The 22,553-nt window shown below is 39.6% G+C and overlaps 2 protein-coding genes and 1 non-coding gene across 3 annotated transcripts in view; all 3 read right to left on the reverse strand.

Annotated features, from left to right (window-relative positions):
• Positions 1-1,559: 1,559 nt before the first annotated feature.
• trnar-ucu lies at positions 1,560-1,633 on the reverse strand. The gene has a single exon. It is a non-coding gene; the product is annotated as a tRNA-Arg (tRNA).
• Positions 1,634-5,559: 3,926 nt separating this feature from the next.
• LOC117934828 lies at positions 5,560-12,241 on the reverse strand. The gene is made up of 8 exons (XM_034856850.1): positions 12,125-12,241; positions 11,872-11,971; positions 10,301-10,494; positions 9,459-9,586; positions 7,234-7,360; positions 6,847-6,943; positions 6,687-6,762; positions 5,560-5,694 (listed from the first exon to the last, which is right to left on the reverse strand). Exons 1-8 carry the CDS (start codon positions 12,210-12,212, stop codon positions 5,620-5,622), a joined length of 885 nt encoding a protein of 294 aa, XP_034712741.1. The 5' UTR covers positions 12,213-12,241; the 3' UTR covers positions 5,560-5,619.
• A 7,923-nt stretch (positions 12,242-20,164) lies between these two features.
• LOC117935228 (interleukin-13 receptor subunit alpha-1-like) overlaps positions 20,165-22,553 on the reverse strand; it is a 6,266-nt gene continuing 3,877 nt past the window's right edge. The window contains exons 8-10 of the mRNA XM_034857366.1: positions 21,676-21,775; positions 20,349-20,430; positions 20,165-20,239 (exon numbers count right to left, since the gene is read on the reverse strand). Of these exons, the coding sequence (XP_034713257.1) occupies positions 20,165-20,239; positions 20,349-20,430; positions 21,676-21,775 (257 nt within the window). The remainder of the gene's footprint in view (positions 20,240-20,348; positions 20,431-21,675; positions 21,776-22,553) is intronic.

Genomic DNA, 22,553 nt, shown 5'->3' on the forward strand with positions numbered 1-22,553 from the left:
CTCTCTCTCTCTCTCTCTCTCTCTCTCTCTCTCTCTCTCTCTCTCTCTCTCTCTCTCGTCAGCAGCACTACAGCACTGCCCCCTTTTTTCCCTCTCCCTCTGGATCTTGCACAGGTCAACACCAGCAAAAATACATCATGAAATAAAAAAACTGTATAACAGTTTAGAGAGGTATAATAATTGTTGACACATCTGCTGAGGTCGGGACTGCTTGGTGTCTGTTGTTCACAGTAAGCTATGTCAGTTCTGGACAGCCTAACTTAACTTACCTCCACACTCATCCACCTCATTCTATCATCTACATTTAAGAACGATGGAACATTTAAAATAGGCTATAAATATAGTGTAGTGATCCACACACACACCTATTGTTTACAATCACTGACACACACACACACATCAAATAAAGCACTATAGTTATTAGAAGAGATTATTATGAAGAGGTCATTATGCTGTAAGTATGTAGTAGTGGGAAACAAAACAGCCTCTGTAGGAATATTCACAGCATTGCTTGCTAGAATAATGTTGACTATTCAATAGAATAAGGCAGTGATGTCACTATGACGAAATAGCCCGAATACATGGCGTTGATATGTCCTCATTCCTGTCACATAATGTAGGCTACAGATTTGGGTGATGGTTCCCCGTGATACTGGAGCTGTCACAGCTCAGTGGGTCTGCACAGTGAGCCGGTTCTTTCCGTCTCAGACCAGGGAGAAGGGGACTTACTGATACTGGAGCGCCCCCTCGCGTCCTAAACCCAGAATGACCCTGCATGGTCTCCGAGCACAACTGGAGCAAGAATCCCAAAATATCAGCGCGCCCAAGGGATTGAGATGTGATCCTGATGAGAAATGTGAACCGGTATATCCTGAGATATTCATTTTTTTTATTTACAACATAGGCCATTTGGATGTTATGCACCTTTATTTAGGCCAGACAAAAGCCTGCAGGGAGGCTGTAAATAAAAATTCACATGTAAAGGTATTTTGAATGGTTCTTAAATAACTTGGGTCGTTTGGGAAATGTAGTTGATATATAGCCTAAACGCTTTATAGTTTCATTTTTTTTAGTGATTTAAATACTAGGTTTTAATTGTGCTTATGGACATAAAAATGGACTGAAAAATAAATACATTTACCACAATGTCAAATGTTAAGGTTCTGAGATATGAGATATAGCCATCGTAGTACTGTCAATATCTCTTTTTTGGGGAGAGATCTAGCTCAAAAAGCAGAATTAAGATAAGAAAAAACTGGGATTGTAAAATGTATTAGGCTATAGAACAACTAGGATCATATGAGTATGCTGAATATGAGATGAATCTATCCTAGGAATTATTTTGCTATTAGTTAAAATGTACCAGAATAGAGTAAATGATTCATAGCATATAAGAATAGGGATGTGAGAGTGTTCAAATTTAGTCACTACAGCTCACATTATTGCACGGACAGTGATTATTAGTGACTATACAACATAATAATCCGCCATCAAAAACATCATCGTTTCCATCTGCTAAAAATGACCGCAGGTCTGCCAGTGTGGCATACAGAGTGACTCATCTCTGCCGGGACTCGAACCCGGAGCCTCTGGATTAGAAGTCCAGCGCGCTATTCCATTGCGCCACAGAGACTGCGCCAGGATAACTCGGGCCTGGCACGGTTTACATACATATATCCTCTCACATCGCTGCTCACTGCATCCTCGCAGCATCAGGACCAGTCTGAGCCGACATGTTGGCCACGCCGGGCCCGACCACGAGAGGGCGCTGTTGCTACACGCTGAGCAAAGTCCCTCAGAAATGAGTCAGGTTATCTGTAGTTAGCCGGCATCCAACAGGAAGTCCAGAGCACGGTTTATGAAAAAATAAAAGTCGGCGTCACTACGTCATTGCTTGTTAATATGTCACGTTAACTGAGGCTTTGATTTTGAAAGGGCGCCACCAGAAATGTTGTTTCATTCAAACTAACTTGACGCTCGTCGCTCAAATAGCCGCAATGGAGCCAAAACGGTGTCTTTCGGAGCATTCTTTTCCCCGTTTCGACCCTAATTTCTACTCCATTAATTAAGCTATATCTCATCAGCCGCCGTTTTTAAAGGATTTAGAAACGAAGCGATAGCCAGTCATTTTATTCCAATCCCCAAAGGAAGAAAATATGTGTTTCTTATTATGGAATAACAGTGGATGTTGCTATAACACTAGGCCTGTTGGAAATAGCTGAGTGAAATTATGGAAGGTGTTTTTTATTTGATTGAAAATGTACATTTTAGGGTCATTTTTACTCTTCATGGACCCATTGCTTTGCATTCTCTCACAAGCCTGTCAGTGGATGTCCTTCATATGGACGTAGTGCAGACCTCTCACTGTAGCTATAGAGTGTCACATTAGTGGGTTACACCACGATTGCATCAGCTAACCAGCTCCACATGCCCTTCACCACAGTGTAACCCCAATATTCATTTATTTTCCTTTGTATGCTAACATTCCACTTTTCATGTCAAGGATAAGTCGGAACCTGGTTCTGTCCCGTGCTGCAGGGTTTGTGGATTATTGTGTAACTGCAGATGACAAAAATGGAGGTCCTAAACTTGTCTTGGTATTTCACCAGTGTCAATGGCTTTAAACCTGGCAGAGCGTCCCCGTTAGTCTCCCCATTCATCCTGCAAATCACACAAAACCAAATCCACCCTAATTTATCCTCCGGTGAATTTGGACAGAAATGATCCAGACAGAGTGAAGCCTCATTAAAATGGAATCTAGCCCATCTAGATTACACCAACATAACAGGAACAAGCTTCTTTTTTTGTTGTTGAAAGAAATGTACTGTTATTGTTCAACTGTTCTTGACAAAGCCACAGCATGTCCAAAGCAAGTTTGAAACAATTTTTTTACAAGTTTCGAAACTTCCGTGTTTGGCAAGTTACTAAAGAAATACTTGGTTCTTCAAAAATTTCACTCGAAGACTGTGGAGAACTGAAACTTGAAAGAATCATTATCAGTCTTTTCTCATTTAATCATTTCTTAGAACCTAAGTATAAGTATACACTAATCTCAAAGTCCTAATCTGACCTAAAGTGGTTTGGTTCAGACTGGAGTTATGTTTTTGTAGTCACAATGTCCCGGTCTGCCTGCCCACATATTCTCTGCAGGGGGACCAATGTGTCTGTCTTAGGACCGACAGTATTCTCTATTCATAAATTACATTTAGGACACATAATACACAGACTTACTGTATGTTCTGTTCCAACAGTTGGTCACAATCCCACTCAAGTTATTGACACAAAGATGAGACTCACTACAGTCATGATCCACAAAAGTTGATATTGCGAAACATTTTGTTAAACTAAATTCAGGTCATTATTGTGAAATAACGACATACAGTAGATAATGTATCTACCAAAGATTGTACTTTATTCCACTCTTATCACTATACTCTATAAACTGGTGTAAAGGAAAAAGGAGGACAAATATAACAGAGGGAGTAAAAGAATTACAAAACAGGATACCAGTAGAGGAAAGTATCTATATTTATTCTCTACTTACAGTATGAAGAGTTTGGAGCAACTCTTTTACTTTACTTGAGTATTTCCATTTATTGCTGGTTTATACATCTACTCCACTATATCAGGAAATATATTTTTTTTTCTTCTTCATGACATTTAGACACACAGATACTTTTAATTACTTTTTTACATTAAAAAAAACTTTTTACAGTACTATACTACTAATCTAGCCAGTAGTACACAAATTATGTGAATAAAATGCTCTTTTGTATTATACGTTATAGTGATAAAAACTGAATAATACAACATTTTAAAATGAGTGTTTCTGCTTATTGAGTACTTTTAATTTTGATACTTTAAAATTGCAGAAGTATTATCAGCAAAAAGAACTTTGCTAATAATACTTTTTACTTTTCTTAAGAAACATTTCACATTCAGGGATTTTACTTGTAATGGAGTGTTTGTAGACTATAGTATTTATACTTTTACTTAAGTTAAGGATCGGAGTACTTCTTCCACCACTGAAGGATACTGCCACTTACAGAAAAAAAGGTGAAAAAATCCCCCTTATAACCACAATGCCACACTTTTTGAACAGAGTAAACTCCTGCGATATGATGTGGTAATAGTATAGTGAATTTTACAATTAAAGTGTGTTTCATATTCTTTCTTCCTTTGGACAGAGCAAAGCTCGCTGTTTCCAGTATTATGCTAAGCTAAGCTAAGCACTGCTGGTTCCAGCTACATATTGTCAATACACAGTAGATGGTAAGAATTGTATCTGTTGTATCATCGAACTCGTGGCATGAACACAAATGAGCATTTTTTCCCTCAAATGTCAAACTGTTCCTTTAAGTCAGCAAAACCAAATGCCTGAAATCTAAAGAAAACAGATGCATACAGTATTTACTGATACTGTATTATTTCTACACAAGTGATTCATTAATTTCACATATTCCTCAACAGAACTAAAGAGGGTGGACATAGTTACAGAAGTTACTGTCCCGGGTGAATATTACATTCAATAGAATTAGAGGTCCGTGCATTCGTGGGTGTGCAAATGCATAACGGACCATGTGATTTTTAGCTTTTTTCTCAAACTTTATATTTAAGAAGATGTTGCACCCAGCACAGTTTAAAGCAAACCTGTAGGGCAGCTCTCTGCCTAAGGAACGTTTAAAGACTAACATCAGGTATGACATCGCACAAGAGAGCCAAGTTTTTTCATGGCTTTTGTCCAAGCTGGTGTCAAAGAAGCAGGCGACAATGCTGTGGTGAATTATTTGTAAACAGTACGTGGTTTTCAGAGAATGTGTAGTCTGTGAGTGTTCAGTCTTCTCACGGGCCACACCTTTATACATGCAAACATGTAAATGGCATCACCTAACAACTTGCTCAGTACAAGTCAATGATATTCAATTGACAATAAATGTATATACTGTACAAAAACAGAGGAAAGCAGCAAATCCTCACACGAGCTGTGACCAGCCAATGTCTAGCATGTAGGCAGCTTTGTTAATGCTAAAACAATGAATCAATTTTGTGAAATAGTTGTAGAAAAATAAATAAATTCTATTTTTGAATACGTTTAGCTTCAGCATCTGGGGCGGACATGAATGTAGAGAAGTATAAAAGTAATGCTTACACTGAAGGGCTCCTTCAGTCCAGTTTAAGATAAATATTTGGTCATGTAGAGGAATGGATGTACTTGTTTGGTTCATTCACTGAACATGTGTTTTTTTTGTGTAAACAAGGAGCTGCTGGTGTGCGTACTAGAGGTGGATATGATGGACATTTTAAATTTAAAACAGGGCGCTTTATATTAAAAAATGTCACCGACCTCTGGCCTAAATAATACCGAGCTTTGTTAAGTTGGACTTTGAACTGCATCAGTTTGGGAACAATGAACAGGAACGCAGTAGCTGCCCCAGTTTGTTTGTTGATGTGTCCCTTGACACAGTCGGCTAATGATGTCCTGCATTCATCAGTTAAACAGTTAGCTCTCTCCCAATCTCTTTGATTAGCCAGTACAAAAATAAGAAGGGCAACCTTTCAGCTGTTGCGGATTCAAGTTGTTGCCACTGCGGAGACGGGACAATAGTCCAATTTTTTGAGTTAGGGCTCTTCCACTAGAGTGACTTTACAGTTGTCTTCTTCCTCTGCCGGGATGTACAGGTTGCAAACAGTGCTCTGAGGGAGAGAAGAAGTAAAGGGAAAAGCAAACACAGATGTGTATGAGAAAGCCAAACCAGCGTGGCATTTTATCATGTGTTCCTGTTGTGGGCAGTTTGGTCTGACAACTCGTGGGGATAACAACTGAGGCTGCATTTTATGGCGTTGTTAGAATTATTATAATCATCAAGTGTTCTTGTTATTTTGTCCGGCTCATCAGGGTGTTTCACACTGCACATAGCCTGGTGCTAAGAAAGCTTTTACACTGGCACCAAAATCGGCAAACCCGGACTTTATTTGCATTGCTGGCCCTGGGCGGCGGCCTTCATTTTGGCCAACCTAACACGCTTGGTCGGAAGGCGGGTGCTGCCGGCAGTTGGACTCAAATGACCAATCTGATTGGTGGAGTGCTAACCGGGAAATGACGAGCGAGATGAGTCCCTCAAAATCTGACAAAAATATTCAGCAGCTGTATGGCCCATTTCTGGCTTAAAATGTTTTCAGAAACCTGTTTTGGTGAACTGTTTTAGTAAAATATGAGATTGTATTCTGGAAAAGGCCTCACTCCCATGTGTTCCATGTGGTCAACAGTCAGCCGTCTGGTTGGTGTGTCAGGGCCGTTAGCCCCGGGCTAAGGATTTGCAGGGTTAAAAGGGCATTGCTTTTATGTTTGTTGCTTTTATCATAAAAAGAATAGTTGCAGTAGAGATTTGGGGCTTACTTGTCAGGATTTAGATGAGAAAATTCATAGTGCAATTTCTTGGCCGAACGCAATGACATTCTCGAATCGTGTTGTCACCGTGAGGTTGCCAGGGAACCAGACTACAGGAGTTTTGTTTTGTTTTATACATATAATATTTAATCAAAGTAAAGAAATTTAAAGACTGGGAAAGATGGCAAATAAGCGCACTTCCCAAAATCGTCATACTATTCCTTTAATGACTTAAGTAGAAATGAACATCTGGAAGTAACCCCGGGCTTGATATAAAAAATAAAAATAAAACATTTACCTTATTGTTGTTGTCAAAAATATCACTAACAAGGTCCCGAGGTTCTGGTACTTTGGGAAAAATATGTTCCTTATGCCTGGACAGAGAGAGTCAAACATCAGAGACAAGCAAACAACTAAAACCAATAGAAGCCAAACAGAAATATAAAGACTTCACATACTTCCTGAAACACACAAAAGCCAGGACCGCCAGGCCGGCGAACATCAATGGGACGATGGCGGCAGCATACCGCCACGCATTAGGATCCGTTTCTGCAGCTGCATGCACAAACGTCTCAGAGTGAACTATACAGCTACAGTGTTTTCAACTTACAGGCCAAGAGCCGTGTTTTTACAAACAATTTATAAAGGAGTGGTGGAGGAAATATTAAGAGCCTTTACTTTTGCTAAAGAGAACCAATGCAACATTGTAAACTTATTTGAGATCAAGGTCTTGGAGTTTTTTAAAATCCTACACAGAGGGACTTTAAACTGCTGGACAGTTCATTTGTTTGTGATGCAGCTAATCCAACAAAATACACAAAGAGATAGAGAAAGGATGAGCATACCAAAGTTCTTTACATCACTCCAAGGTGTCCCTCCTCGAGTACACGTTGCTTTAATGGCAAAACTGTACGGACAGTGCGGGACCAGGTCCAACACAATGGATGTTTCTCCATTTCCAACTGATTTAGTCTGGGAAAACAGGAAATCACAACTGTTACAGCGTCTAATCAATTACCTGACTAATTGTTCCAGCACAATAATGAATCCAACAATATGACTTTCAGAGTAAGACTATGGTCATAATCACGTGAATCTTAGGAGCAACAGCATAACCATTGTTATTTTACATTATTTTGAAATGAAATTTTAAGACTTGAAATGTCATGGACCACATATCTGTTATGTAGTCACTTTGCGGACATTGTTGGTAATTTAGACCCAGCATAAACAGGATTTGGGGATATGTTGTAAATATGGAGATGAGATGTGCAGTGGCAGAAACCGTGGGGAAGAAGTTGTGTAGTCAGTGTGGGAGGAGTCATGAAACAGGACAAGCAGACTGTCCAAAGAGGAAGAAAGAGATGGAAGTCGTAAAAATCAGGTTTGAGAGAAGGTTAAGTCATGAGGAAGCAGATAGTAAGGGAGAAATTCAAGAAGTAACGGAGAACAAATCGGGTAGGAAGCATGACAAAATGATGTTCTTATAATTCCTGGCAATGAGGAATAAAACTGTGATGATGAGGCAGGAAGGAAATCTAAGAAAAGAATATTTTTGGGGTATCATGGGAATTACTGGAATGGAAGAGCCTGCAAGCGGTGGGGGGGGGGGCTTTTTCTTTTCTTTCTATTAAACTTGGATTACATAAGGAAAATGGTGATTTATTTACAACCCAGTAGAGGGCACTAATCCAACATTTTGGCGGGAAACCGCCTCTAAAAAACAAAACTATATGACTTTATGTATTTGGATTTATGTGGTTTTCCACTTAAGAACATTTCCAGGTAATTGAAGGTTTTTTTAGGGTACAAATGAGGATAGAAAAATACAGCTGAGGCTGATAACCTCTTTAGTTTTACAGGTATTTGGTATACACCAGTCCCAAATTCAGAATTCTAAAACTAAATACTTTAGGTTGTTTTGGAAACTGCAACCCCTTTAGAGCAGCGGTCTTCAACAGGTTTTTTTCGGCCAAGGACCCCTTAGATTAAAAAAAAATAGATGGAGCAGGGACCCCTTACTACATGCATTGTGTAAAATGTACCCTCAGACCCCCCGTTGAAGATCTCGGCTTTAGAGGAGTCCTTGACCACTAGTAGTGTATTGGAGTAATACTTTTTACAAGTGGGTGCGTTTTTGTTTGCATTGTGTACGGGGATGTACCAAATCCAGGCTCCGGCTTCAGCCAAATATTTGGATTTTTGAAGCCAAACCTCATTATTATTTTCTAATAAACCCTACGCTTGCACTAGGCGCACCATGCTGGTCAACGTAATGACGTCGCTGTTGATTACGAGAAGGTGTTTGCGTAGGTGGACCGTTCAAAGCAGTAGGTTGTAAGAAAGTGAAAATGGAACTCGTGAGCAGAGATGTGTGAGAAGTGTTGTTTGGCAGTACTTTCACTCTAAAGAAGGCGATGCAAGTCGAGCGATACGTGTTCAATTCGCCATGCTGATTTTTCTCGTGGGGTCAAGGACCCTAAAAAACACACAACATGGCCGCTGTTAAAACATTTGCGTATGAAACATCTGCCAGAATACGTGTTGTGCATGAAGGAATCTACAGACAGCAGCCAAAATACGGCAAAGGAAGGAAAGTCACAGCACAGGACGTAGTTTACTTCATTAATGTGTGTATTGTGTTAATGGACTAAGGATGGGAGGAGGATTCGGTATTCGGTTTTGCATTTGCCAGAGTGGATTCGGTATTCGGACAAACCCAATAAATCTGGATTTGGTGCATCCCTAATTGTGCACGCACATGAGGAGCACGGGGGCAGCACCATTCACAATCCTGTCTGACAGCAATGTAGAATTCTTTTTTTTTTCTTTTTTCTTTTTTTAAAGTCTTGCATGTTTTCAGGGGCAGAGGAAAATGCTGGTGGTTGAGAAGTAAATATAGAAGTAAAACACTTCACTGCTAAACCTACAACAAGATATCAAGTTGCTATACATCTAGGCTAAAAGTTGAGTCTCCTGAATTCCTCTATAAGACAAAAACACACCCAAAAAAAGACCCAGCTTGGCTTAAAAGACACTAGAGACAAAATCTAAAAGGTTGTTCTCTTACCTTTGTTTCAACACATTCGGTGTAATTTACTATGTATGTCCATTTCACTTGGATGTCAGGAGGAGTCCAGTTGATAAGGAATTTATTCCCAGATTTATTGACTGTCCACTTAAGGGCAGGAGGTCTCACTGCATGGAGACAGACATTAAAGACATATAGCAAGTAGAATCCAGTACACAATTAGGGCTGAACAATTAATCGCTTTCAATCGCGATTTGAAAGAATGCGATTAGCTAGTACAACGTGAATATTTTGTTGAATGTTTGGTGTAACATTTGGATCAACATTTTTGATTCCGCTTGTTATCATTATATGTACTTATTTCAGAAGAAAAATGCTGGAATAATGTTGAGCATCACGGATTTATTGTTCCATGCTCAATTAAAGAAGAACACTTATTGCTGGCCATTGACATCCATTTTCTCATCCTTAAGAATAAAGAGTTGTGTCAGTTACACAGGGACTATTTAACTTTGTTTAATACATTTTTTTAATGATCTCAAATAGAATTGTTATCGCAATAGCCGGCAGACAAATAGCAATTGAATTCCTCCCCCCCAAATCATTCAGCCCTTTTACACAAGCCTTACATACTGTAAAAGGTCTCTTAAAAAAATCCCTTTCTCACCCACACATATTTGTCCTCTCCTAAAATGGCATGTTGTCCACAGTTGTACACTTGGGATTCATTACATCAGAACATCTAACACACACACACAGACACACACAGACACTTCTCCAATGACAATTTAAAAAGTAAATGGGGAAGTGTTATGTGTTTCAACAGACTGTTTCCTCCATAGAAGTCCTGTTACTTAAGTAGTACTAGTTAGTCCACATACCATTAGGATTTTTCTTAAAGGTGTTCCTGGCAAAGCTGTTGTTATGCGTTCCATTTATCAAGATCTCAATGGACTGGCTGATGCTCGCCTCCAGATCACAAGCAGTCTTCCCCCCTTCAGCGTACAGGGAGCACTCTTTTAGGATGACGGGGGACTTGTCGTCTGGAGAGGCGCTGAAATCCTCATTCAATAAACTTGGAAAGATAGAGGAAAGTTCATTTACTTTCATGCTGCACAATATTCCTGAAATCCTAAAATAATTAAATTAATTAATCAATTCACTAGAAAATATTTATTGGGCCCAATTCTTCACAGATTATGCCTATCAAACCTGGCCAAGAGGACATTAAAAATACAACAGGAAACTGTTCAATAAAGCAAGAAGTATGAAACCATGATTTGTGGTGTTACAGGAAGTTAGGTGGTCTAACCCTTTCTCGGCCAGTTGCAGTAACATAAGGGAGTCATCCCGGTTGCCTGGCAACCTAATGTGTACAACAAGACTCCAGAGAGTCACTGCAGCTAGCCAAGAAATGGTTACACTACATTAGGTTCAACTATTATTGTCGTTGTCTGTTGATCCTTTTCTCGATTAATCAATTCGTTGTTTGGTCTTTAAATGTCTCTCAGTGATGAAAAATGTCCAAAGTATTTCCCAAAGGTCAAGATGTCTGCCTTCCACCAACTAGTTCAGGACTACAGCTCTACTGTAGTCCAGCCTTTACTTCCGTGACAAACGTGTGCCACTTTGTAACACGGTATAATGCTCGCCTAGCTGCTAGCGTGCCCCGCCATCATACTCTGCTTCTGACTGGCTAGTAGTCCTTACCTAGCTACTGCGCACGTGTGACTCCCAACAAAGATGGAACAGAAGTGAGATGTCTCACTCTGTAGCTAAAACAGAGAGCTCAACACACAGGGTAACAAGAGGAGTTGCAGCTACAGTATGTGCGGTACAAAAAAATAAGGTGTTTTTTGAAAATTAAACCATGTAAACCTATTCTGGTACAACCGTTAAATACAATTATGAACCTGGAAATGAGCATAATATGAGCACTATAAGTATCTGACCATCTAGTTCAATTACATCCGTGACAGTGAATTGGTTGATATCCATTGTTTGTTTTTTTTTCCAACCTTTTCATACAACTGTTAGCATTTGATGGTGGACAACATCCATGCGGACATCAGCTTTGGATTTCTGGTTATGCCCATGGCTGTTGGCAAAGAGGTTGCACTACATTTCCAAAGATTGGCTTGGGCCTTGGGTAATAAGCGTCACAGCGCCTGAACTCAAAAGGTCACCTGGACGCTTGGACTGATAAAGAGCTGAGTCCTTTAGCATCAATTCAACCCTACTTTCACTTGGGACTAGTAACTCTTATGTAAAGGAAACCAAATGTAACCGCTGTATATCAGGAAATATTGCAATCGCTTACTTACATATGTTGTGTAATAGTGAGTTTTTGTTCACTAATATTATTACTCTGAGACAACTTTGGATCTTCAGCATTGCTCCCCAATGTCTTTTTGTTAAAAAAAAAAACAAAAAAACTTTAAAAAACACATACCGATAGTAAAACTTTAAATCTGGAGCATGACTGCCCGGGAGCCAGGAGCAGCGAGTTTGTTTAGCGGAATGGATGTAGCACTCCAAATCCCTCACCAGCTCTGAGAGGAAAAGAGACACATACACTCATCTTAATATACAGATACACTGATGGAAATATATGGATCAAACTCAAAACTCAAGTATGTGTCCACTCAAAAGCCTTCAAACTTTGAGAACAAAATCAGGCGTTATTAAGGCAATGCTGAACATACCTGTGTAGTTGATTTCCATGCCAACCTCAGTACTCTGTTTGTCCCCACAGATAGTATTAACCTTGAACTGCAGATATCCTCCTTGCATCACAACGTGAAGATTCCAAGTAGTATTATTGGTTTTCTGAATCCACCAGGAACAGAAGAAAAAAACATTATCAGAAAGTATTACCACTAAGAAAAGCAAGCACCTTACTATACATGTGCACGGCTAAAGTCAGAAAGGCTGAGTTTTTTTTTTTTTTTTTTTTAAACATGCACCAGCCATTTATTATTGTAATAATGTAGAGATCACCATATGTACGGTTATGGGTCTTCTGTGTTTTTTTTTTAAGACAATTAATGAGATCCAAATGCTTATATAATGTGATCAAACCTTTGCTATGTGTAGAGGATCCTAAAATAGTATCAGAAATGATATGGGGTTGAGATCAGGATCAAGATGATGAAGAGTCCAAAGATTTCAGATCATTTGCAGCTTTATTCAAACAGTGAACCAATATTCATGACACAGTGAGCCGCCTCTGTAGAGACACGGGTGTCTATACACTAATCTGTCTTCTTGTCCTGCACCGGTCAGTTGATCTATTTCTGTGAGACAGGGTTGCCTTTGAAACGACTTCTTATTGGTGAGACACTTCTACTAGTTTGACACATTCCGATCTATTCCTGCAACCTGGTGTCCACTTCACGCTGACTCTGCTCTGAAAGCTCCCCGCGAATGTTTAAATACATTTGAATCCTTTCATGCGTGAACAGCAACCTATCAAGAAATAAGGTGGACTCTGGCAGGTCAAGCAAGTATTTTAATCTGCTTATTGATCCCCAATGGGGAAATTACACTCCACACTTTTGTTAGTAATCACACACAGTCGTGTGATGAACCAGTGACCCTCCGGTTCCCTACCCAACTCCCTATGGACTGAGCTACTGCCACCCATCTATGATCTAAACATTTTAAGCCCCTAGGCGAAGACTGTAGTACCCTGCAGGTACTTATGAAAAATTCTGAGGTAGTTTCTCTAGTATGTTTGCTATATTCTACCTTTACTCCCCTATGGTTCAGAGGCTAATTGCACTTTTTGCTCCATCCTGCAACATTTCAATGCCGCTTATACATTAATTTTTTTAAATAATAATAAGAATAAGAATAATAATGCAGTATTCTATGATATTATGAAAGAGGCCCTTCTGCAATAACTTTGATAGTTTGTCGATTATACTTCTGTACTTTTACTTAAGTAAAACATTTGAATGTTGGACTTTTACGTGTAAAGAAATATATTTTAAATTTAATGTGCTGAGAACTTCTTTTTCTAGTGTTTATAGCATCTTGCAAATTATTCTGATGGCATATGTTTCCGTTTGTAGAGACATTACAAATCTCTAGTGGTGTACAATGCTGTTTCTTTAATACTCCCAACTACAAGTTGCCAAAGTTAGCAATGTTCCTATACACAGAGGCTTTATATAACCAAGCTTTCAGCTCTCTAAAGCTTATAAACAAGCCGACTTTGCTAGTCTTACAGCTGCTAAGAGAATGATTGCAACCCGTTGGAAACCACCTCATGACTTATCCGTTCCGTACATTTTGGATGTCACATACTCTCTCCAGTTCACATAGGTGGAGCCCCGGGGAAGACTTTGGAGACTTGGCACAACAGTGTTTGTTTGTGTGTGTCTGTTTCTGCATGTGTTGTTTTGTCTCCCTCCCTCCTGCTTTGCCTCTCTGTGGTTCTGTGGCCCTGGGTTGTATTTCGATGTCCCAGTGTGTTGTCTGTAACTGTTTGTGAATATTATTCACGAGTTTCCAAAAACTATGTTTTTGGCATCCCCCAGTCGGAGCTGGTGAGTGTGGCTCGGTAAAGGGAAGTTTGGGGTCCCCTTCTGGAGCTGGTGCCCCCGCAACCAGACACCGGATAAGCGGACGAAGACGGATGGATGGATGGACCATACTATGTCTTCTAAACATAAAATTAAAAAATGCGATCGCAAAAAAAGAAAAAAAGAAAAAACGTAAAAGGGAGATATAATAAAGCCAGTACACTCCTTTAAAGTCATTGGGAACAATGCAGTGTAAACAGTGTATGAATGGTGACCCCTGTAAGTTGTAATTGGCTGTGCTCAGTGCAGTGTATTGGGATTACTTTGCTTCCAGAGTGGATGTACATGTTTTTCATTTGAAATCCTTGCACTGTTACAATATCAAAATATTTATAACTGGTGGAATACCTTGGTGCAGGTGCTACACGGATCCTCAAAAAAAGATTTAAAGGGTGCTGTGGGTTGCATTCTTAAAACCTTCAATGAAAAGCATGTACAGCTGTTAAACAGAACGGTGTTTTACTGAATGGAGAAATCCATGAAAACTCACATTTTCTATGTCGCTGTATTCCTCCTTGGTCTTTGATTGCACTTTATATCTCCAGTTTCCCTTTGCATGCTGTGGTGGTGCCCAGGACCACTCTGGTAGAAAATCATTAATCCATCGTAGGGACACATTTTGTGGTGGTAAGATTGGGTCTTAGGGTGGAGAAAAAGAAAACACCTTTAATTCCCCTCTTGATCTGTGAACACCACTGAGTCATTCCTTTCATTCAGTCTGCTTAAGCCTCCCTTGGTGATCCAATGTAAAAAAAAAAAAAAAAAAAGGAAGGCAACAACGCCCTCCCGGGTGCCCTTCCAGTAGCGAAACCCTGATAAGGTGCCCTCTCAGGGTGGCCTTAAAGGGGAACTACGCCTATTTTCCCAATTCATACATGTTATTCCTACGGTCTAAGACAGCCCAAAAACATTAGTCAACGTGAACAACTCTCTACCAAATCCAAAAACTAAAACAAGCTAAAACTTTGTGATGTCATTGAGTGTAAAGTGTGGAACTGCTCCATAGCAGATAGATCGGAAACATTCAACGGGGGTTCCGTGACACCTAGGGGGTCCTTAGGATTAGTACAAGGAGGCCACCAAATTGCGGTATGTTTAAAAAACAATGTTGAAAGCTTCTTTTAAAAAAAATGTAATATAAGTCTGAAAAGATCCATTAAAATGAATCTAACATTTTAATAGCAAAGATAACCGGGCCTATTTTTGATATTAAAAAAAAACACTTAAAATACACATTGAAAACGAGCTTACTACAGGTAAGGTAGCCACTATGGTAGCCATACAGTTCAGCTTAAGGATTCACCGTCATTCATGTCAGTCATTCAGTCATTTTCATCCAACAGCCTCCCGATCATTGTCTATGGAGCAGCTCCAGACTACTTAAAGACATCACAAGTTTTCAGACTTCCTTGTCTGCTGTTATAAATTAAGTAATGTCACTTGAGTGAAAGGGCTGTTGGTCTGAATATCATCCCAGCTGTGTTTATCTTGGGAACTTGGCTGACGATCACGGCCCAAAAGTTCTAAACTGGACTGAGACTGTTGCCAAGCAACACATACTGTAAGCTATGCCCTTTGTAAATAGTACTCCCTAATGGGCCACGTTACTGCAGCTTCTTTCCTAGCCTTCGTCCTCTTCTGCCAACCATTCATAACTGTATTAATATGCTATTTGTGGGAATTTGTGCATCTTTGCAGTGCAAGGTTTCTTACAATCTAAGATAGGATGGTGTGTATCCATGAGCTATTGGAACACGTGTAAAGCAGAGTTATACATTTATACAGTAGTTTAAATCTTAGTGATTTTATATTGTATCTCAGCACTCCCGGGATGCCTCTTGTCCAATCAAATTGCTCGGTCGGATCTGCTGTATAATACTGATTGAACTTTCTTATACCATAGACATAATATATTGTAATTCTTATTTGGGGTGGCGTTCCCCTTTTGAATTGATAAGATGTGATGCAGTGCCACATAGGCCGCCCTGCATCAAAGAAAACTAAAACTCTCTGTGTGCTACTTTCTTTTCTTTTCTTTTCTTTTGCCCCTGCCTTGCAGATAGCCTCTATTGATAGAAAAGTAATGGCTGTTATTTCAATATCTTCCATGTCATTGTTATTGCTTAGTGCTCACCCGTCAACTTCAGAAATGATGGACCAATGTCTTCTTACAACACAGTTCTTAGAAACAAGGCTATTTCCAGGTCCAAATGTATTAGACAGTTATTTGGGTAGTTCCTCAAACTGATGAAGTAAAACCGCTTGGTTTTGAGTATGTATGTAGTAAACGTTGTCCTTAATTTAAATGAATCAGTCAAAGTCAGGAATTATGGATCAATGTGTTTTTACAGTAACTTATGTTTAAGAAACAAACGCTTTTTCTTTTTAAAAGGTAGGAATGTGGGACTTTTATTTTGAAAATTATCTGACTTGATGACTTGGAGTCTGTCTAAAGTCAGAGCTGTCCTGGACTTAATATCACTCAAAGTCGGGGTCTGTTATTTTTTCCCAGCATCTTTGTCTAAAGGGGCACGGCTAACATGGTGTAGTACACAATGAACACGCTGACGTTTCAGTTGCTAACTTGCCAGACGTGACGCCATAGCCTGTAGTTCCTGGGAAACACCGTTACGTAGCGTTAGACTGTGGGAAAACTGGAAAATTCGCCAAGGGAATATGTTGCTAACACAAACAATGTTATGTAGCCTGTCATGTCCTACCTTGTTGGGATTTCACCATTAAAAAGAGGAAGCTTAACGCCAACAAGTCCACACTTTGAAACGTCCTGCTCATCCTTCTTGAGTCTTGTATCCCTACGTTTACTTCCACATTCTTCGTCTGTGAGGATAAAACGTTTTTTCTTGGATAATTCCGTCTCCTGAAGAAGTCAGCCTGCTGTCACGGTTTCTAAAAAAGACTTTAATGTCCTTTCGCTTCCTGTCTCTCCGAAGGAAAGCATGAAAACTGTAGGAGGCTGGACAAGGGGCGTGTTGCTTCCTTTTCTGCCAGATAATTAACTGGGTTGGGACGACACGCGGGCGGGCGGGCGCGCGCGCACGCACAAGCACGTGAGTAAAGTGTGGTGATTGCTACGTTCTTCTACTCTAAATGCGAACAAGAAACACACTCCAATCCTACGTTTTAGACATCCATATCCTTCCAGTCAAAAAAATCTTACTGTTACTAGTCAGAATGGTAATCTTCTCCTCGGGTTAAATTTGACCAATTTTCAAAAGGTTTCTATATAAGAAATGTTGGTTTCTTTCAACTATATTTTCCAAAATAAAATAACATGGATGATTCCCTAAAACGCCATTCACAGGTGAAATAAGTCAGTTTTACTCAATTTTATAGCATTTGAAGAAATAAAAGGAAAAAAGAACTTTGAAAAAAGTGATTAAAATATCGGGAAAAGCTTCAAAACTGTTGGAAAAAAGGTTTTAATTTTAAATTATTATATACGACTTTGATTGCACTTGTCAAAACTACATTTAAATCCTTAAAAAGTATGAGTGGCTTAATGAGAAACTGGATATTTATTGCAGATTCAATTCTTCCCACCTTCAGATATTCAGTTCTAAAACTGATCTGTTAAGTATTTTGATATAGGTATGATGCATTGACATTATATAAAGACATTAGCCAAAATCCTTACATTTATAAAGGAAGCCTTGTACTGATCTTTTGTGAGGACTTGCGTTGATATTTTTGCAAGTTACTTTAGTAGAAATGTTAAACTGAAAATAAAAGCCACCACCGGTGGTGGAAATTTACAAACCCCAACCCATTTACTCTGTACTTACCATACTACATTCTAGACGGAATACAGTGTACTTTTTATGCCACCCATTTTTTAATTAAGTTTACGGATTCAGATTAGTACAAAATCTAATCAATTCTGAAATAATATTTTCCTTCATAATCTTTAAACAAATATGGTCTTTATCTGAATTTAAAACGACTGAGATAACATTTGTTTAGGGAATGCAATCAGTCTCTGCTAGCACATAATTACAAATGGAAGTGGGATTTGTTTTGTTTGTAATAAGGTTATAATTCATGTTAAAAATCCACTATGGAAAAAAACATAAGTGGTCATATCCAGAATAATTGTCTGAATTAAGTCGGGAATACATGTTTATCACCGGAAATAAGGTAAGGCCATTGATTTTCAGTAAGAAAAAACTTAATTTGTACACATTTTCTTCTTGTAAAAATTTGAAATGGTTCAATTTGACCTGAATACCATACAAGGGTTAATGTAAGACTTTTACTTGTAACTTGAGTATTTGTATACTGTGGTATTAGTACTTTAAAAAGATCTGAGCGCTTCTTCAACATATGCTGATTTAGACCCAATGACACACAAGCACAGAAAGCAACACATGTTCACTTTCTCTTTCTTTATTTTCTGTTAAAGCAGTGGAAATCACCAAGAATCAGCCAATTAACAGTGTCGGTAAATGTAACAAAGCAAAAAGATGCCAAAAAAAACGGAAGCTTCCCTCGGTTTAAGGAAGGAACGGGGAGTGACTAATGGTGATGTGGCATTTTGGGTTTGATTGCATCTGAGCAGCCAGAAGATGTCAGCTCAAAACTCTACACAGTTCTCTAGCATGGCTCACTTTCTAAAGAATTCAGTGGTTGTTGTCGTTAGATTTAGGTTATTGCTAACTGCCCGTTACATTGCCGCCATGACGGTAGTCATCCCGGCAACAAGGAAGCCTCACGCTGTGCCAGCACAGAATCCTCTTTTATTTATTTAACCACTTCCTGTTGTTATTCTCTTGTCGTCTCTTAGACTCGCATGGACACCAACGCTCCTCTCACTAGTAATACCTATTTTAAAACGAAGGTTCCAGTGACAACAGCTTCCAGCTGGCCCACTTGCCGTCGTCCACTTCGTTCAACCAAACATGCGGCCGCCATGCCTGGGAGCAAGCCCCTACACGTCTTGTCCTTCCCCATATGTCTCCACTTTCACGTTTTCATCTGTCATGTGGAAATAAAAGCACTAAAATGCCCCCAAAAAATAATCAGAACACAAACAGCCTTGTCCTCGTCTTCCTCCCCGGCGTTCAATGCATTGGTATCAGCAGCACAGGGCAGACAGGATCAACTTTCTTGTCCTCTTTGTGTTCCCCAGTCCGTTGCCTGTGTTTTTACTTCAGAGAGTAAAACAGCAGCTGATGAGACACCGACCTCCACTGGTTGCAGTGGTTAGCTGTTTGCTGCAGCAGTGATACGGGGTCAGATCAGTACAGAGTGCAACGCAGCTCACTCCTCACCCCAGAAGTCAGGCTTGAAACTTTACACCAGAAAAACTCAGTGGTTAGGATTGTGTATTGTTTGGATTTTTTCCGATCCCGGTGCTAAAGCGATACTCTTAAAACGGGGCCGGTGCCTAAACCAATACTTTTAAAAAGATTTTTTTCAAAATACACAAAACGACAGCAGGTGACATTTAAGAATGGCTTGTTTATTGCTAAGGCCATATGATCAAAATCAAAAGATTTCCTAAGAATGTAATAAGAATAACTTATGTCCCCAGTAAATGGCTGGTAAACTACAACAACAAAAAACTTGATGGAAAAAGGGTAAAATTGCAATAATTTTGAACGCACCACGAGACTGGCGGGGCGAGTTTCAAGTGAACGCAAAGTCTGTGTTGTTTTTCCAACAAGGGCAGCTGTAGACTGTTACGTCTCGGTGGTGGAATCCTCTACAGGGAAATACAGTCACACCGTATGTTAGCCGTCGGCATTTTAACCGGGATTTATCCAGCTGCTAGCTAACGGTAGGCTAACGTTACCTGCCGCCAAGTGGATCATGTTGACTAGCTTCACGTGCAGCGATGCTTCTGTGTCATCTAAGGTCCGTTTCGGAGCATTGGAGGGCAGCGAAGGCATTTCAGCGGTGCCGAAATGAGGCACCGAAATCCACGTTACTATTTGGTCCGGCAAAAACCGGTTGTTAAGGCACCGGTGCCGTATTAGCACTGGGTTTTGGTACCCAGCCCTATCAGTGGCACAAAGCGTTCCAGCCTGGTGTTAAATTACTCTGGTAATGTTCTTAATGAATTTGTTCAGAATAGGAGTCCGGCTGCACCGCTGGCAGTCTTCATGTGCATGTCAGGAGTTTTCCTGGGGGACCTTGTTACACGGTTGCAAGCAATATTTTGCAGGGTTGAACCGGTTCCGGCACCGGCGTGTACAGACTCCCTGTTGTGGTCTGAAAGACAAAACAGCAGAATGAGCGTTTGTGGAGACAGAGAGGGGCCTGTGAGTCTGTCATCATACACATTATTTGTTATTTTAATTTATTGTTTCCTAAAACATACCTTAAAATCTTTGTTTCCGTTCATCATTTCCTTGAATATTGCGGAAGGATCCGGTATGGTGGGGCAAATAATGGAGCGGTGCCTGTGAAACAGACACAATTACAGAAATCAACAACCCGAACACAGTTCCCACCTCCTAAACGTCCTTTTTGAAATGTCAACAGACAAATGTTTTTCTCAAAAAACATAATATTGCTTTGAATGTTCAACCAGATATTGAACATTTGGTAGCAATTTACATTCCACCACGGTAATAAGATGGTGATAGTGGGGTAACGTTGTGATAATAAAGAGGTAATATATAGGTAATAACCTGTAATTACCAAAGTAATAACAGGGTAATACATCACAATAATAGGATGTAATACTGGGGTAATAAGGTGATGAGAAGGTAACAGCTGTAATAACATGCAATTACCAAGATAATAACTAGGAATGGCTTCTATGATGATCATATGCATATCTTGGTAGTGGTAATATAGTTATATTAATATTGTGATAACATGATAATAATGGGGTAACATATGTTGACGTTTTCCCAGTATTATAGGCTACTGTCTACGTGATACCTTCCAAATTAGATAAAACGTCTTGGAATTTAAAAATGACCACATTATAATGCTGAAATGTATACACCCTTTATGTTCCAAATATTTCCCTTTGGTATAGGGAATACTTTACAAACTATATGTTTAATCTTGTGAATTCTTACCTGGAAACACGTCTGGTATTGTCTGTGTAACAACCACGAGTGGTGCAAAATGCAAAATTGCCTGTTTCTATTTAATCACATGGTAATATTAGAATAACAGAGGTGTGGACCTGAAAAAAACTCCAATTGTTAAATTGTTGTTTTTTTGCTGCCTCCAACTTCTTTTGAAACTAAATTTATTTTCTGGCTGCGGCAAACAGCCGAGAACAACACACCTTTGGCGTTCTGTGTGTGTTTCGCGTTAGGTCACGGCAGTTTATATATCGCCATGACGACCAGCCACGCACGCCTCACGTATGAGGCGGTTCTAAATCTACAATGGAAATTGGAGGATGGGGTAACCAAGTGGAGCAGAGCTGGTACTAGCAGTGGGTAAGCGCCATTATTAGTCACCAAATCAATATTTAGACAAGGATAAGGTGTTGCAGTGATCTCAGTGGCATGTTTTCCTTGTTGCAGATTTCAAATATTGCTGCACAGAGGAACATTTTACAACATCCACTCTTGAAATAGATTGCAGTTGCAAAGGAAATTTTGCATGAAGCAATGTAGGCGCCCAGAAATGTACTTGTCACCATTGTTACCGGCCTACTGTTCGGTTTTCCTGAAACATACCTTCGGAAGCAGTAGCAGGACAGAATGATGCAGGCAGACAGAATGATGGGGACGACGATGGCAACCACCATCAGTGTCTTGTCAGGAGGCTTATCAGTACCTGGGATGAAGAAGAGACCCGTTTTCTTCAGCTTTCAAGTACTTTTCAAGCTTTGTGTTTGTGTTACATGTGGTAATTGATAGAAAGTTGTTGCACATACAAGAGAGGAAAAACTTCAAGAAAGTTGTAATGCAATCAAAGTCAACGTGTGGGTTTCTTTTCTTGTAAGAAGCATCATTCGATAATTTCTATGTGCAGAGAAACCACCAAACATGACTGATAAAATGTGAAAAGGCAGACAGAGCGTGGACCAACCAAGAACACTGTATTTCAGTGCTGTCAGACATGAGAGGGAACAGCTGATCCTGCGACTGACACTGGCTAATTGTTGAGTTAAAGCATCATTTACATGCTGGTTTGGCTGCTTTTCCACCTGTTCCTGTCATTTTGATATTTGACCCACATTTGCCAGCAAAACACAGTTTTGGATCAGGATCTATTTTGTTCATTTCTGTCTGACAAGAAATACAAAACCCACTGGTTAAATTTCAATCCTGTATGAATTGATATATCTATTTTATACAACAATCCATTAAAGAATGATGTAGAGCGAGCGGACTTCCTTCTGCAAAATAATAGACGTGGTCCTTCCTTTCAGAAACAACAGGCCGTAGAATTCAGTTATTGACCAATCAGAATCGAGTATTCAACAAAGCTGTGTAATCATTTGGAATAAGGTGAAATGCACACTGTGAAGAATAAAATGCACTCAAGTGTGCAAATCGGGTGATCCTTTGACAATAATACGCTGCAATGAATGTCCACCTGGAGGTGTCAT

Source organism: Etheostoma cragini, chromosome 19, assembly GCF_013103735.1.
Source record: "Etheostoma cragini isolate CJK2018 chromosome 19, CSU_Ecrag_1.0, whole genome shotgun sequence".
Lineage (NCBI taxonomy): Eukaryota > Metazoa > Chordata > Actinopteri > Perciformes > Percidae > Etheostoma > Etheostoma cragini.